This window comes from Episyrphus balteatus, chromosome 1 (assembly GCF_945859705.1).
Source record: "Episyrphus balteatus chromosome 1, idEpiBalt1.1, whole genome shotgun sequence".
NCBI classification, from domain to species: Eukaryota; Metazoa; Arthropoda; class Insecta; order Diptera; family Syrphidae; genus Episyrphus; species Episyrphus balteatus.
In genome coordinates, this window is record NC_079134.1 from 2,775,607 (window position 1) to 2,792,178 (window position 16,572).

Here is a 16,572-nt window from a genome sequence, read left to right on the forward strand (position 1 = left end):
AAGAAATTGATTAGATTAACATTGATTTAGCTCCTATTATACATAATATATTATATAAAAATCCTATATCGAGCTTTTATATACAATACATTCTAATACTTGAACTTTTCGATATGCCTGATATTGGTGAACACAATTTGTGTATATCGTTCGTTTTTAAACTTCCATTTATTAATTTTAATTTATTTTATTCCATAAAATAGGATTACTTCTCTAAAAGGAATCCTTGAATCTTTGGATGGCGTTTAAAGGGTGGGGTCGGGTTAAGGAGGGGGTTTTCATTTTTTTTTTTTAATTTAATAAATGTATTTTATTAAAAGGTTCTACATAAAAATTCCTAACATTGATTCTATTCATATTTTACTATGGGTCAGACAGAAGTCGTTATTTGTTCGACAAAATGAAGTGGCTTCGACAGAGATTGTGATCGTTGGCGTTGAACGTTATATGTTTGGCAATGCATTGCTGGGCATCGGCAAGCCTGAGAAAAAGTTGATAAGCCTTCGGGAACACTGCGACTTTTTGATGAATGACACAACGATCCAGCACCGCCATAGTTTCGAGTAAATGAACTTGGATGTAAAGCTTGTTTTGGTCTAAAAATGAACAAAGTTAATAAAATTTTAGAGAAAAAAAAATTAATTGCATACCTTTTAGGAGTACATGGCAAACAATATTGCTCAGGATATGTGCAAACACACGTAGCAGTACATGGATTACTGACAAAGGAGAAACTCTTCTGAAGCTTTCTTCCCATGTTGGCCCCAATGCTGCCCGATCCGAAGGTATATTTTCGGCATCGAGCTTGGTTTTCCCGCAGAGCATTGTACTTCTGGGGACACATCATGCTTTCGTTAAAGCAATACGAGTTTGTATAGGGATTAAAATGACTAGTTCCAGCAGCATGACATCTGGGAGGAATATTAGGTACTTGGTGACAATTATAGCAGCTCCTCTGCTGCACGAGGCTCAAGCAGGCTTGACAGCCGCATTGTCCCATATATTTGCAACCGCCACCGCCACCGCCACCACCACCGGCACCACCAACGACACCAGCGGCAGCAGCAGCAGGTAAGTTTAGGTAACTTCGATTGAGTAGGTCTGGAGTAAAGTTACTATTGGCAGTGGAGTATTGTGACCTTAGGGTGCCATTGTTGCAACTTTTCATTGAAATTCCTTGTCTAGTGCTCGAATAGCCAACGAAAAATATTAAAACAACACCAATGGCAGCTGCTGCTGAACAGATAAAGTATCCAGCTCGACCATATTTCAGGGAGTAATCATTCAAAAACATAGTCAATGGCACACTTATAATCACAGGCAATGATTCGGCTCCTCTTATAAGGCCTAAAAGTATGCAATGAAAATTAATTTAATATAAACAGAGATTATGTGAAATGAATTACCCCATGCTTTTGTAAAATATTTAGCCTTTACTCGTTGCAGAGCCAACATTTTCAATGAATATCGAAAACCTCCAAATCCAATGCCATATATCCAACAGAGCACACATAGAGGCCGAAAACCGAGGACAAAAGAAAGGAAAAGTATTGAAACCGCCACAGTCAACAGTGAAGCCTTAAAATACAAGAAGTTTAAATGAAAAATGATTCTCAAAAAGACTGTTGTCCCCCATATTTAAAGCTTTTTTACCTGAGAAACGATTTGCACCGAAATAAAAGTATTATTTATTCTGCAAGATCTTTTTATAATTGATCCGGCTATAACGACTCCCAACGTTGTTGATAAGCCAAGGAATGTTTGTAGTAGCACCAAGTCTTGGATGTCACAACCTTCTTTGGCAGCATGCAGTGACTGTTGAGAACAATTAAATTAAATTAATAAATTTTATATATAAATTTCAAAAAGGTGTTTTAATTTACCATTGAAAATATTGGAGCATAAATTCCCAGCGCTGATACAGCTGAAGTTATAATAAGTACTCTAACTGTCGTTGATCTTGCTGGAACGAGATCTATGAAACTTTTCTTTGGACTTTGAACTGTTGTCTTTTTTTCCTTAACCTAGAAATAAAAATTTAAAAAGGATAGCTTTAGTAAGTAAACATTTGTTTAAGAAAATAGAAAGAGCGGTTAGTATGAATACATTTTGTATAAAATTGTGCTGCTTACGCCATTTCTCAATCTAAGCCTTAGTCCAAGACATTTTAGCACTTGACTTAATTGATAAGTTTGATATGATAGATTGATGAAAGTTTTTTCTTCAAATTTTAGTAAAGAATCTGAGTAGCGTTTGTCGATTTCGGTTTTAAATCGGGCTAAGACATAGGACGTACAAAATCACCAATAGCCTCTTTTTTGAAAAAAAAATCTGTGGTCTATAAAATAACATCTCTCAGCAAATTCATACTTTCACCTGTTCAAAAAGTTTCCGCCGTCCGAAAACAATGCTTTCTATTTTGCAAATAAAAAAAAATTATAATAGCATTGTGGAAGTCTGCTAAACTTAGATATGTATTACCGTCTTTGCATCAGTATCATACATTTTTTTACTTCCTAGTTAATCTAATTTTCATCACAAAATTTAACGTCGTTTATGGACCACAAAATACGCAATAAAAAAATTATCCCTTGATATAAATTTAAATTTTTTGAAAGATAATTTAAAATTTTAACAAAAAATTGACTTCTTTGAATTAAAAATTATAGTGTTTTCTTATGGATGGCACTGTCAGAATTGAACGAAATTGAAATAGAACCACACAAGAAGTACCAGCTTTCAAAAAAAGATAACACTGGCAGCATCACTGTAAGTATGAAAAAGACTACCAAAACCCGCTTCTATAAAAAATTACAGTCCATTATTTTTTAAGTTGGTCAAAAAAGGGGAAAAACCGAAAAACGACTAAAAAATTAATTTTACATATGGAAAGTTTAACAAAATCGTTTAAGCTGTTTTCGAGAAAATTGCAATAACTCAAAAATTTCTTACTAACTTTTAAAATTCCATAAAAATCATCTGCACCAAATTTGATTATTTTTTGACACTAAACGAATACTTGCCCTAAAGAGTAGGTTAAAAAAGTTAGTATTTCAGTTAAAAGTTATACTTTTAACCATATGGCTGCACAAATACAGCGGTAACAACTTTGAACTTAGTTATTTTCAGAGTTTAAGCTTAATCGGTCACTGTGGCGTATGCGTATTTTTTTTTGTCAAACATTTCTTGTTAGTTAAAAAAAATGTTCTCTTCTGTTAGACAAATATAAACTAGTTTGCATTTTCTGAATATTAACTTAACATAGTAGTGGTCAGTCGAAATTTTGTAAATATTTATGGATGGTCCTATTGGACCTCAGGCAAAATGTATTTTAGTTTGCTTTGATTTTATGCATTGGTATATGCAAAGTTTTTTATTTACAGTTTTTTTTAATTTTACGACAAAGATACCTGCACATCGGGTCTTACTTTGGACGAACTCGCTTCTAGTCTTTCGATGCTAAATGGGCGCTGGAGCTTAAGCCAGTAGCTTGTCACGTAGACGATTGCTACCTGGGTGATGGTTAAAAATCATGATCTAAAGATGCCAGTCCTATCAATCAAAGGACCATGCAGATTCCTCCTTTGCCGGAAGGACTTTTGTATGCTGATTCCGAAGCTGCAGCCAGAACTGCTTTAGCACACAGGTTTTTTTTTTAATATTTACATATGTTAGAAAACCCTATTTTTGCTGCTTTCGAAGCAATATAAAGATGTAATGTTCATCAACTATATTCATTAGGTATAGCTTATAAAAGAACCTTATATTATACCAAAAATGCATAAACTGATCAAAATCGTTAGAGCAGTTTTCGAGATATTTGGTAGAACTTGAAAAATTTACATGGGAGGTAAACTTTCTAAGCGAGGTATACATACCTAAAAAAAAACAAAAACAAATTTCAGAATGCTATGAATATCATCTATACCAAATTTGAAGAAAATCCGTCCACGTAGATACACGTGTATCTACAGATGGACGCACAGACGAAAGGACGGAATTGCAAGACACTTTTTCGGAATTATCCATCATCGCAATGTTGGTTTTGATTAAAACCTCAAACTTTTTTTTGACACGAAACCAATACTTTGCAGATTAGTGCAAATTCAGTGTTCTATCTTGGTCAAAATGGCTGACAGAACCATAAGGGTTTAATTACTAAAAGCTATGCGTTCTCGAAATGTTTTTTTCAATGAGTTGATTTTTTTCGTTTAACCACTCTAGGACAAGTTGTACCACAGAAATTACATTTAAAATTGTTGATGGAACTCACCTTCGATGGCGAAAAATTTCATTTTTCATTACAGTCAATGTCCAAGCAATATGCACACAAATTGAAACGTATGTCGAAATTACAAAGTGCCTGCACTTGCACTACCAAAACAGCCAAGTAAGAAAATTTTTAATTTTTCAATTATTAATAAAAAATTATTCAACTTTAATAAAAATAACGATATTGGATACCAAAACCTTAGAAACTATTACATTTTGGATTATTTTTGTTTATCATTGGCAATGATTTCTTGTTATTAACCTTTCAAAATAAGCCAAGTACTGAGGACAGTTTAAGACTCCAATTATTGAAATTTATAAGTTCTAAGGATGTTATTCAATGTTCTTGTCACAAATTAGTCTTTGAGACATTAAATGGCCAAGGACTTTAAAATTTGGGTAATTTTAACATTTTGCTTTGTATTTAGTTTGTGTTGCGTTTGAAAATCGAGGCCGAATATTTGGAATATTCAATAACCCATAACTCGAATCAACTGCGACAAAAGCTTACCTACCAAATCGAAAATCTTCAGGATGGGCTAATAGTGATTTTTTCAAATTTTACTTTTTTTCTAATAATTTCATTCCATAAAGCCTGAACTACATATGTAGAAACACAAATAAAAAAAAGTAAAAAAAGTTTCTTATTTTTCAAATAATTTAAATTTTTAAATGTCACATCAATGAATTTGTTTTTTTGTACTTTTGTTTACTTTTGCGTTTCGATGTAGTTCTAGCTTAAAATAGGATTAAGATTCGACTGATAAATCCTTCACTTTATCAATAACATAAAATTAATGTTTCTCTAAAATTTTAAACCAAATCATAATTACTCCAGTAAATTTTTAAATTCAATATAGAAAAAAAACTCTCGTTTGTTAGTTCATTGTATTAAAAAAAATTTTTCATCACTACTGTTTTTAGAATCCTTAAAACTTAACTTACTTTTTTCCTTTGATTTTTAAGATGTTGAATAGCTCTCCGCTGTGGATGATAAAGCGAAGCCGGTCTATACAATAGACCCATGAAAAAGCTAATAGACACCATTGCAGCTATTACTTGCAATCCAAGTCTCCAACCCATTTTCCTATAAAAAAAAACCGAAACAAAAGAAAAACAAACAATAAAAATGAGCAAGCCAATAAATTCCACATTATATATACTCACCCCACACCCTCTTTAAGGATTACTGAAAATAGGGCCAAACCAACTCCCTCTCCCGACATGGCAACCATTTCGACAAACTGTCGACGTTTTTTGAAATAATTTCCAATCATTATGATCGACGATTCTCGTACCATTGAGACTCCAAGCCCTATTAAGACACCTGCAAATATTTTATGAGTATACCAAAGTCAATATGTATAAAAAGCAACCCCCTTCCAACTTTAGCTTACCATAACTAAAAGACATTTGACCAAGTTGGGTAGCAAACGATGTGAAAAGAACACCCAACGGCAGCACCAACCCTCCAATGACAGCCAAAAGCCGAGTCGATTTCTTTCTGCAAAAAGCTATTACAACTGGAATAGCAATTGTCGATACAGACCAGCTTAACGCTCCTAACCAATCTGCAGCAATTCCAAATGTTCATTCAAGTTTGAACACACAAAAAAAGAAATAAAAAAAAACACACACACAAAATTGCCGAATGATGGTCAACAAAAATAAAAAACACAATCCTTCTTTACCTATTTCGCTTTTGTTACCAAAATGCTGAGTGGCATAGAAGAGCAGCAATCCATAGGAGAGCTGCAATCCTGAGGTCAAAACGTGGGCTAAAAACGAAAGCCCACAAATAATCCATCCCCAGCCACCGTCCGGATAAAAATGCTGTCGAATTGTGGTAATATCGACGCCAGACCTTCGCAAAGCCGGAATGTTCCTATGCAGCATGTGGAATTCCCGGTCAAGGAGGCCCGCTGGAAATGTCGAGTCCTCATCATCAGTCAGTCTATTCCCTCGTTCATATCCTGGCGGTGATGAAAAGGATGCTCTTTATGGTGGCCATTGTGCTTGGTAATTCAACAAAAAAAAATAATGATACAAACCTGAATAGCAGCTGGGTGGCATTGGCAGCTCCCTGGGCTTCTGCTGTTCCTCGAACCACTGATCCGAGCGGACTTTGGGGGTACCTAAACTTCCATGACATTGACACGTAAAGCTATTCCCGTAATAATTATCGAAAACATTGCATAAGGCTGTGATTGATTGGGAGTGCTGGTTGGATAGGTTGCCATTGCCAAAGCTCGGCGGTCTTGACGCTGCCGCTGCCTGTCTCCGCAAATGCGATGTGGGCGGCAGGGGAACTGTGGCAGGCAGCACTGTATCATCCGCTTGATGCAAATGATGCTGCTGGTTATAGGCGTTGTAAGAATTATAGAAATTATTCATGGCGGTGGCGGTGGGCTTGTACAGCTGACGCAAGTCCAAATGGGATACACTTGGTTTTGTATCTAATTTCGTTGACGATGCGATGGAAGACAGCCGTGGACAGGATACCCACCAGATGATGGGTCTGTTATTAAAACTACAATGACAACAAATGTATCTATTTGTGGTGAGCGCATTAGAAGGAGCTACGGATGAAGTTGGGGCAGGAGTAGCACCTTCTAAGTTGTTGGTGGTGGTAGTGCTACACTGCGCCGACCGGTTTTTCTCGGGTTGACGAAGGTCGATACTACTGGAACACTGGTTTTGTCACACTGTGCTTGTCGATGATGGCCAATGGTAAGGTGGCTGTGACTGTGGCTGGATACTGCTACAATTTTGTTTGTTGCTGAAATGACGAAGACTATCGCCCCCACTGGCGGCACACATGCATTGTCGTCCAATATTATACTGATGCTGCTGATGATAATGATGAAGGTAGTGTTGGTGGTGGGGTTGCTGCTGCTCCTGCTGTTGATAGTTTATGTTGATGCAATTGCAATTGTAGTTGTTGTTGTTTGCTGGATGAATTTGCGACGATGATGTCGTGAGTTGTGGACAACTATGGGATATAGGATGATATTCCGGTGTCGGATTGTTGTACTGCTGAAGCTGATGATGTCTTTGGACAAGGGAACATCCATTCATCCTTTGTTTGATTGAAAAGTCTATTTTCTCTCTACGGTTGCATGTGCACTTTTCAATCATTTTAATTGACTTTTATTCAAGATTTCCAACTCATTATCTCTTAGAAGAGAATTGTGTATCTGTGTGAAAATAAAGAAAAAAAAAAAAGTGTCAAAATATATATAGACAAAAGTTTGTTTGTTCATTTTATACACATATAAGACACCTATAACACTCCTATAGTATATGGAAATAAATAAAATGACATTTTAATAGATGACTCTGAGTCTGAGGTGGGGGAGACGTTGTTGCTTAACTCTAAGCTAAAGAGGAGTGTTCGAACGGGAACAAAAACTTTTGTTGAAGCCAACTCATGTATATGTAGATTGAAAACTCAAAGGTGAGAGATAAAATGCCATTTTAATGAATCCTTGAGTGAATGAGATTTTAAGCATTATTTGAATTTTGCTTGGGCCTTTACCCCTTATATGTACGTTTATTAAAAAATACTTTGAAATGTTTTTTTAGGAGACTGATGTGTGTACAAAGTTTTTAGGGGGATCAAAAATGTTCTTTATATGAAGAGTTAGTTGAGTTTCGTAACAGGTCTTTAATTCTGTTAGGAGTTTCAAAAGCATTTTGTTTCTAAGTTTTTCTTTTAATTAGACATTTGGTCAAAATGTGAGTGTAAAAGTCATAAATCAAGTAACATACGTAACTAAGTTTGATGACGGTGACTTTTTATAAGATTTTTAGTGCGATTTAATAAAGATTTTCTTCATATTTCACTTATAATTTTATGAGCATTTTATGACCTTTAACTTCGATTTTTTGACCAATGAAGTTTTTCGAAGAAAGGTTTAGTGGCGGGTTTGAGTAGTTTTAGGTTAAAAAAACAATGAAATAGAAAGATTACAGAAAATTATTTGATTTTTTGGGTCATTTTTGGGTCAGTTTTCCTTTTTATAATAATAATTAGTGTCCTTTGGCGGAATCAATTATAATTTATCTCATTAATTGTATCTAATTAAATGCTAATTTGTTGCGCAAACTAAAAATTTGTAGCTCGCATAGTTTTTGAATTATTGAATTTTCCGCTAAAATAAGTTAGCGGACAAAATCTGAAATGATTGAAATTAATGAGTTTAGTTGACCTCCAAATTCGCAGCTTTTTAAATGCGTTTCAATTACATAAACTTGGATTCTGTAGCTTGAACAGTTTTTTTGTTATTCAAAATTCCGCTTAAATAAGACTGAAGTTAGCGGACGAAAGCAGGAAAACTAATATTTTTTTGATGTCCAAATTTGTAGCTAATTAAATGCTAATTTATTGCGCAAATTGTATTTTGTAACTCCACCCAGTCATTTTTTATTTCAACTTAAAGTTTCAGAAGTGCACTTTCGGTTTGATGAGGCCAGTGGAGACTTATTTAAAAAATCACTTTTTTAAGTTTTTTTTTCCAGTACCTAATTGTAGCTTTTGAATACATTATTTTTGATATAAACCTCAATTTTGTATCTTAAACCGTTTTTGAAATATTCAAGATTTTGTTTTAATGTTACCTTTCAAAATCCAAAAAAAATGCGAAATTCAAACATTTTTTTTTTTGCAGAAATTTGAAGTAATCTAAACTAAGACGAAATCCAAAAACCTCGATTTTGTAGCTCGATTAGTTTTTTTGTTATAGGGTAAAAGCGGGTGAGATGGCGCGGCGGGAGGGATGGCGCACTTTAAATATCTTGTACATTTATTGCTCTAAAAATGTATGAAAAATATTTTTAGCTTTCTTTAAATATTTTAAATCGAAGTAGCCAGTATTCGTTTCTTTGACTGTGATACAGAAAATTAAAAAAATTTTCAAAGCTAATCATGTGATGATTTTTTTCGAATTTTTTTTTTTTGCTCTTTTTTTTGTTCCGATATTTTGTGAGTCGTTAGGATCTTAGATGCCCTTGATACACTAATACATACAAGAGAGTATAAGTTATGCATTGCATGTGAAATCTGAGCTGTAGTTCTATCTGCTTTTTTTGTGTGCTTATGAATAGGAATTATGCGAAAAAAGGTGAAATGGCGCAGTTTTTTGCGGGTGAAATGGCGCATTCCGTGCTAAATTTTTTTACTTGAGTATAGTGTTAGCATGTTCCATATCACCCTCAAAATCTTTTTTTTAAGTACTCGTAATTTAGCCAAGTTCAAATTTTCATTAAAACACACAATTTAGAATGAGGTTGTGTATGTGAACTTTTTAAACGTTTGCATTGACATAGTTTGTATTTATTGCTTCGTTGACATATAAAACATTCTTTTAACTTAAAAAACAAGTAAAAACTAAATAGCTTCAAATTTGAAGGAAAACCAACTTTTTAATCCAACATTTTTATAAAAAAGACGACTAGTTGCATGCATTGGTGCTTCACTCCTGCACATCGGTTAACTATTTGTGCAATGAATGTGGCAATAGAAACCTAAAACAAACTCATGCACCATCTCACCTACCAAGGTATGCCATCTCACCCACCCTAGAGGGGGAGATGGTTTTTTTTAAGCTTTTTTGCTTTATTAATTTAAAAATATAAACTAAAAATATAAAATTCTCTAAAACATAATTATACGTTGGATATTGAATATAGAACATTTTTGCTTTGTTAGAAATATGAAATGTGGTTTACTTTGAAAAATATGTCAAAAACAAAAAAGGTATGCCATCTCACCCGCTTTTACCCTATTCAATATTCCGCTAAAATAAAACTCAATTTCATATGTAACGGTCTAAATTTCCAAAAAAGTGGAATTTTCAATTTTTTTTCTTTTCTAGAAATTGTAGCTTTGCAAAACAAAAATTGTTGGGCAAAAATTAATTTTGTAGATCCTCTCAGTCATTTTCTATTTCAATTTGAAGTCTAAAAAGTGCACTTCCTGTTCACTGTACCAATGCACGAAACATTAAAAAATTCATTTTTAAATTTTGTCTTTTGCCATTTGAAGCTTTTGAATACATTATTTTTGATATAAACCCCAATTTTGTATTCAAGATTTTGTTTTTAAAAAATAGCTCAAAAGTAACCTTTAAATCCAAAAAAATGCGAAATTCAAATTTCAATATCCCGCTAAAATAAGACTCAATTTCATATGTAACGGTCAAAATTTTCAAAAAATTTGAATTTTCAATTTTTTTTTCTTTCTAGAAATTGTTGCATTGCAAAACGAAATTTGTTGTGCAAAAATTAATTAATTGTAGCCCCTCTCAGTCATTTTCTATTACAATTTGAAGTTTAAAGTGCACTTCCGGTGATTTCTTGTTTTTTTTTTAGAAAATTGAAAAATAGAAAAACTACTTTCTTTACCAGACTCACTCATTTGTTTTGAAAACAATTGATTCAAATGGCCTATTTTTAAAATTAAAATTAAGTGTATAACTTTAGCTTTCGAAAAAAGTATCATTCATAACTGTAAGTGTTGCCGTTGTTTTTAAATAAATTTTTTTTTTGATTTTAAGTATTTTTTTTTTTTTAAATTGCCCCTCCCGCCTAAACGGGGGGAAATAGACACGCCCTAAACAATGATTGTATTTACCTAACCCCTCTACAAGAAACCGATATCAAATCTTGGTTGCTAAGTTATCGTACTTTCCATTACTTTTTTACTTTTGAGTAAAACTAAAAATAGGAAAAAAGCGGTTCAAATGGCCATACTTCGGTTAATTTTCAATAAAAAAATTTAATTTTGAAAGAAATTTATTTTTCTTTTTTTATTAGAACAATGTAAAAGACACAACTAAAAAAGTAAAAATAAAAGACACAACCAAAAAAGTAAAAAAACTCAAGAAATTTGTGTTCATCAATTTAAAAAAAAAAACATTATTCTGATAGGAAATTTAATTCTTTACAAAAATATTGTTTTTATTACGAGATATATTGAAAAAAAAAAACCAAAAAAGGGGCTTTTGTACCCCTTTCTTCAATTTCCACCCTCTCATTCAATAGCACTCCGCGGTTTTACCTTCTTTTATAACCCATTGAATAATCAATTTTGTCCTGAATTTTGAACAATTAAATGAACACAAAATCACTTACTTTCAACCGCTTTTATTCTAGAAATTTACTCTTTCCATTCTGTAGAGGAATACCCTGAATCAAATCGGTTAATAAATTAATTTTTGGCACGTCCTTTTCGAATACGAGTGTCGAACGCAATATTTAAAAAATATCAAGATCTGTCAGGCCTTTTTGATTTTAGGTTTTAAATTGTAATGTTTTTCAAAATAGGTATTACTTTTAAAATTTCGTCAGTTTTGTCGAAATCGATGAATTTTTTCAATATTGAATTTTGCCCTTCAAGAGTTAATTGCGTTTCAATTTTTCAACAATAGAGCTTTGATATTGACTCTTATGAAAACAGCAATTTTTCAATATTGAATTACTGATGAAGAAAAGTTGATTTCATCAAATAACTTGGTACCAGCATACATTTTACGAAGAAAGAAAAATTTTTCCCAAAGCTGTTAGAGCATAAAATAAAAATCAAAATTATGAACGTTGGCAAACCATTACTTATTTTTAATGATTCATTTCATTCTACAAACGATTGCAATATTTTTCTTATCAATATCATTATAATTTTTATTATATGAAATCAATACCTATAAGCTAGGCAAAAAAAATACTAAAAAAATAATAACTCATCCCTTATAAGCTTTATATAAATTGTTTTCTTTTTTTGCAAACAAAAAAATATAATATTATATGGTACCTACACGCTATATAAAAAATTACCCATAAAGAGACTCATTTTCAATTTTAAAATCACCTTTTATTTTTAGCAATTTTGTTTTTTTTTTTAATTTTATTTTCACGCTTTAAGATTATTGCTCACATGCATGCCATAACCAGTAGCCACACATGGAGTGGAGAGGTATTCAAAAAGTGTTTTTAAACTGTGATGGGGTGAAAATAAATTCCATCGAGAGGGATGAGAATTTAGCGTGTGTTGTGTGTTTGTATACAATATAACCCCAAAAAAAACTCTTAAAATTCTATAAATGTGCATTTAGAGATGCATAACTTAACAACAATTTGTTTTTATTTTAAAAGCGAATAACCACGAAAGCAGAACCCAAAAATTTGCTTTGCTCTATTCACTGAAAAACCTGAGAGCGATAAAACATGATGATTGATGTAGAATTTTCATTCATATAAAATTAAAATAACCTCAAATCCCAGGTTAATTGCCTTTCAAATTATTCTAGACTATTTATTAAAGCCTTTAAGAACATTAATAAGCTCAATTATAATTACCTTAAAATTTAGATCATTCGGTTGAGTGACAGGCCTAGGATCAGATGTAGGTATAATGTTTTGTAAATTACAGTCGACCTTCATGTCATCATTACAATGCTAATTATACAATAATTATTGTGTTTATCCGTCCCATTTTCCTCCAATGCTCAACTATAAAAAAAAAACTTTTCCAACCCTATGCCCTTTTTGAAGAGGTAGGTAGGTACTCTCTATAGTACTTGAGCTTATGCAGTTTCCGAATAGCCGCTTTTCATATTTGCTTAACCCTCTTTCATTGAACACAGTTCATAGTTATACATAGTTAAGTTACATGTTTTAAAAAGGTCAATAAAACACCAGGAGCGGATTCATTCCAAAGGTAACTGCTAAGGCCCGGGAGAATTAAAAGAGGAACATAAATTTATTCAATAAAACATGATATCAACATACGCCTAAAAAAAATAAAATGCACGACTGGGGTCGCACGTACTTGCTCTTGCAGTTCAAAGCACTTTTATGTTAGTCTACTTGTAGATTTAAAAAGCTGGATCTAAATTCTAAAAAAATTGATATTGGGGAAGAGCCGACATTTAGGGCAAAATTTTGTTAAATGAAAAAAATGTTTTTTTGTTATTTGACTTTTTTGAGAAAAAATAAAAATGCAGTTTTATTGAAACTGCTTTAAATATTACGTATACAAAGTTTAATCAAAATCTTTATAGCTGTTTTCGAGAAATTCGTAATATCGTATTTTTTCGTATGGGAAGTATACGTTCTAAACAAGATATAAAAAAACAAAAAAAAAACAACTTTCAGAATTCCATAAAAATCATCTGTACCAAATTTGAAGAAAATCCATCCACCCGTTTAGGCTGTGGAAATGTGTATAGATGGACGCACAGACGCACGGACGGAATTGCGGGACCCACTTTTTCGGAATTCTCCATCATCGTAATGTTGGTTTTGATTAAAACCTCAATTTTTTTTTTCGACACGAAACCAATACTTGCCCTATAGAGCAAGTAATAATCAGTTCGGTAGAGCTTCGGTAATACTTCAATAAAACTTCGTTTAAGCTTCTTTTAGACCTTATAAGTACATTCTTATAAAGGGTCAAACATGTATAACGTTCTCCTTTTTCCATGCCCAACAACCTCAAATTAAAAAAGAAAATTCTATTTTGTTTTTGTAGTTTTTTTTTCATTTCGGTAAGACATGTATTAAAGAGATATATAAGCTCTTCCGAAGCTATCTGTCAAATCTAAAAGCTTCAGTAACACTTCGGTAACGCTTCGGTAAAACTTCGTGTAAGCTTCTTTGAGACTTTATAAGTACAATTCTTGTAAAGGTAGGTATAACGTTCTCCTTTTTCCATTCCCAACAACCTAACTAAAGTTTAAAAGAAGCTGAAATGTAGCTTCTTCAATACCTTTACCGAAGCTGAAATGTTAGTTGATATAACTATAAGAGCGATTACTTACTGCATAGTTATGCTTTTTGTTGTTTATTAATTTTCGGTAGACCAGCAAAACCCAAATCATCTTTTCTCCTTACATCAAAAGTGAACTCATATAAATCCACTCCTGTGATTTATCAAAGGAAATAGAACGATATACAGCAGATTTATTTGCAGACAGGAACAACACTGATTTAACCCTCGATGTCGTATCGATATAAATAGATTGCTTCATCGCGTCACAGAGGAGTATTTAAATGATTTTTTGATTTTTAACTCGTCAAAGTAGATTTTCTACTGATAGCAAAAGCAATGTAAATATTTTGAATTTAAATTTAACTTGTTTGTTTTCATTTTGCGAGAATCATTAAATATTAATGAACTACATTTGAATTGAAGGTTTTTTTTTTCTTGTTTGTATAAATAGTTAAACAAAATTAGTCTTGGAATTAAGGATATTTGAAATTAATTTATTTTTGTGTGTGTTTAATCAACACCTCCTACTCATGGGATTACGATTGAAGAATATCCCACGCAGGAATTTAATAAGCTTATTCTAGATAATGATTGAGCTAGCATGTCTTTGACACTATTTTTAGTTTTTTTTTCAAGCTTTTTAAAAATTGTACAGCAATAATAAACAAAAGTTTTTTTCTATTTTGCATTTAAAAAAAATTAAATTACTTTTTTATAGCCACTATTCAACGGTTATAACATTTTTTCAATGGTTATGTATTGGAAGAATTATTGTAAAATATGACTGATAAAAAAAAAACTAATGGAATCCATGCATTTATGGCACTATAGAAGATAGTTTATTTTTAATTTTGATTTGAAATTTTTTGCCGCGAGAATGGAACGGGAGAAAATGGCGTCACTTTTCTGTGGTGGCTGCCATGGTTCATCGATTTATAAGACGTTATCACGTCAAAAAAAGAAATTTATAAAATTCAGTCATTCGTAGTTGTGGTAACCGAAAAAGAAAGAAAAAATTTCAAAATTTCATGACAATCCGATTATGTATTTGTTTGGAAGTTACATGCTTTTAAGCTAGTTTACTTTTGAAATTTTTTAAACAATGATAAAATGAAATAATTTCGTGCTTTAATAAAGCGTTGCTTAAAAAACATCGCGCTGTAGTGAAAACACATGGTTTTATAGCTATTATCTGCTCCACGAAAATCGACTAATACACATAGCCTGTGAACATTGAACAAACACCGACAATGCGATGTATTAAAGCTTTTAACTTAAAGAGTAATAACGTATATTGTATTTTACCTTACGATACCCGCAGGGTGATGTTTCAGTTTCATTATAAATGCATACATTATTTAATACATGTAAGAATGTAAGTATATATGGAACAAATACATAATATGTATGTACAATGTCTTCAAGCGTTTAAGCAATTTTGAAATACATAGATGTTTCTCCTTGTTGTTTACCTCCTTAATTTGTTTTGTTTTAAGTCAAGATAAACTACACCAAAATTCAGACTTTATACGCCTACTTAAATATTTTTCTAATATTTCATATGAATTAAATTCATAGAATTCGTCCTTTAAATGTTTTATTTATACGAGTACCTTTTCTTTAAATCGCAAATAAGAAAAAATCCTAGCTGCGCCTAAAGTAAAAAAAAAATGAACAATAACCTAAAACAGATATCCATACAGAATAGAGAGATACAATAAAAGAAATGAGACCAGATAAAAAGTCATAGGTACCTAACTGAGGCGCGACAAAATCTAAAAACAGAATAATGCCACAAGCCTAAAGTTGAATCTTTATCCAAGGAGGCGCATATAAATGTGGGTCGGTTGAAGGATAGAAGAAAAAAAAAAAGTGTCATGGAACATTTAAAAAAAAAAAGAAAAGAACAATCCCTGGGGATGTATATATACGGCAATACTGGAGAAACACTGATGGTTAAGTCCTTTAGTTACCTGCAGTTGATGTTGAAGCCCTTTGCCATTTAAAGTGGGACACAGGACCTTAGAATGAACGAATTGATTTTTCTTTTCTTTTTTTTGAAATTGAGAAAACAGTCCCAAAGCTGTCGTTAAAAACAATGCAAAAATAAAGATATTTTTTATGTCAATCGTCAGTTAAAAATAAAGGGTCCCCCAAGAAAATCCTATAAAATGAAAGGTTTTCTTTAAAAGCGCTTCAATCCGAATGTTCTCTAGTCCCAGGTTATTGTATTTTCTTATATATTTCACATATACCAGCACATAATAAGATTTGTAATAAATCTTTTTATTATTTGTTTGCAATACCTACATTTATCAAAGGGATGATTGCTAACCACTTAAATTTTTAAAATCAAGTGTCAAAAGTGAATTATATTCGACTACTCATAAAAAAGTTCGTAAATTTACTTTAAAATCAATATACCTACTTTAGGTTTGTAGAAAGCAATCCTGTTAGTAAAAGTATTTTTAGCAATTTATAACTTTTCTTCAGGAGGTGTTTTGGTTCTTTTCTCGGTTTTTTTTTTTTTA

General features: G+C 32.2%; 2 protein-coding genes across 2 annotated transcripts in view; both read right to left on the reverse strand.

The window, feature by feature from the left end:
* On the reverse strand, window positions 1-6,966 carry LOC129906376 (monocarboxylate transporter 10). The gene is made up of 10 exons (XM_055982119.1): window positions 6,324-6,966; window positions 5,964-6,245; window positions 5,670-5,843; window positions 5,440-5,599; window positions 5,218-5,359; window positions 1,884-2,024; window positions 1,654-1,815; window positions 1,407-1,578; window positions 651-1,347; window positions 1-596 (listed from the first exon to the last, which is right to left on the reverse strand). Exons 1-10 carry the CDS (start codon window positions 6,664-6,666, stop codon window positions 371-373), a joined length of 2,499 nt encoding a protein of 832 aa, XP_055838094.1. The 5' UTR covers window positions 6,667-6,966; the 3' UTR covers window positions 1-370.
* The window catches only part of LOC129906377 (ell-associated factor Eaf-like), a 28,562-nt gene continuing 18,955 nt past the window's right edge, over window positions 6,966-16,572 (reverse strand). The window contains exon 2 of the mRNA XM_055982120.1: window positions 6,966-7,469. Coding sequence (XP_055838095.1) covers window positions 6,973-7,410 — 438 coding nt within the window. The 5' untranslated portion in view covers window positions 7,411-7,469 and the 3' untranslated portion in view covers window positions 6,966-6,972. The remainder of the gene's footprint in view (window positions 7,470-16,572) is intronic.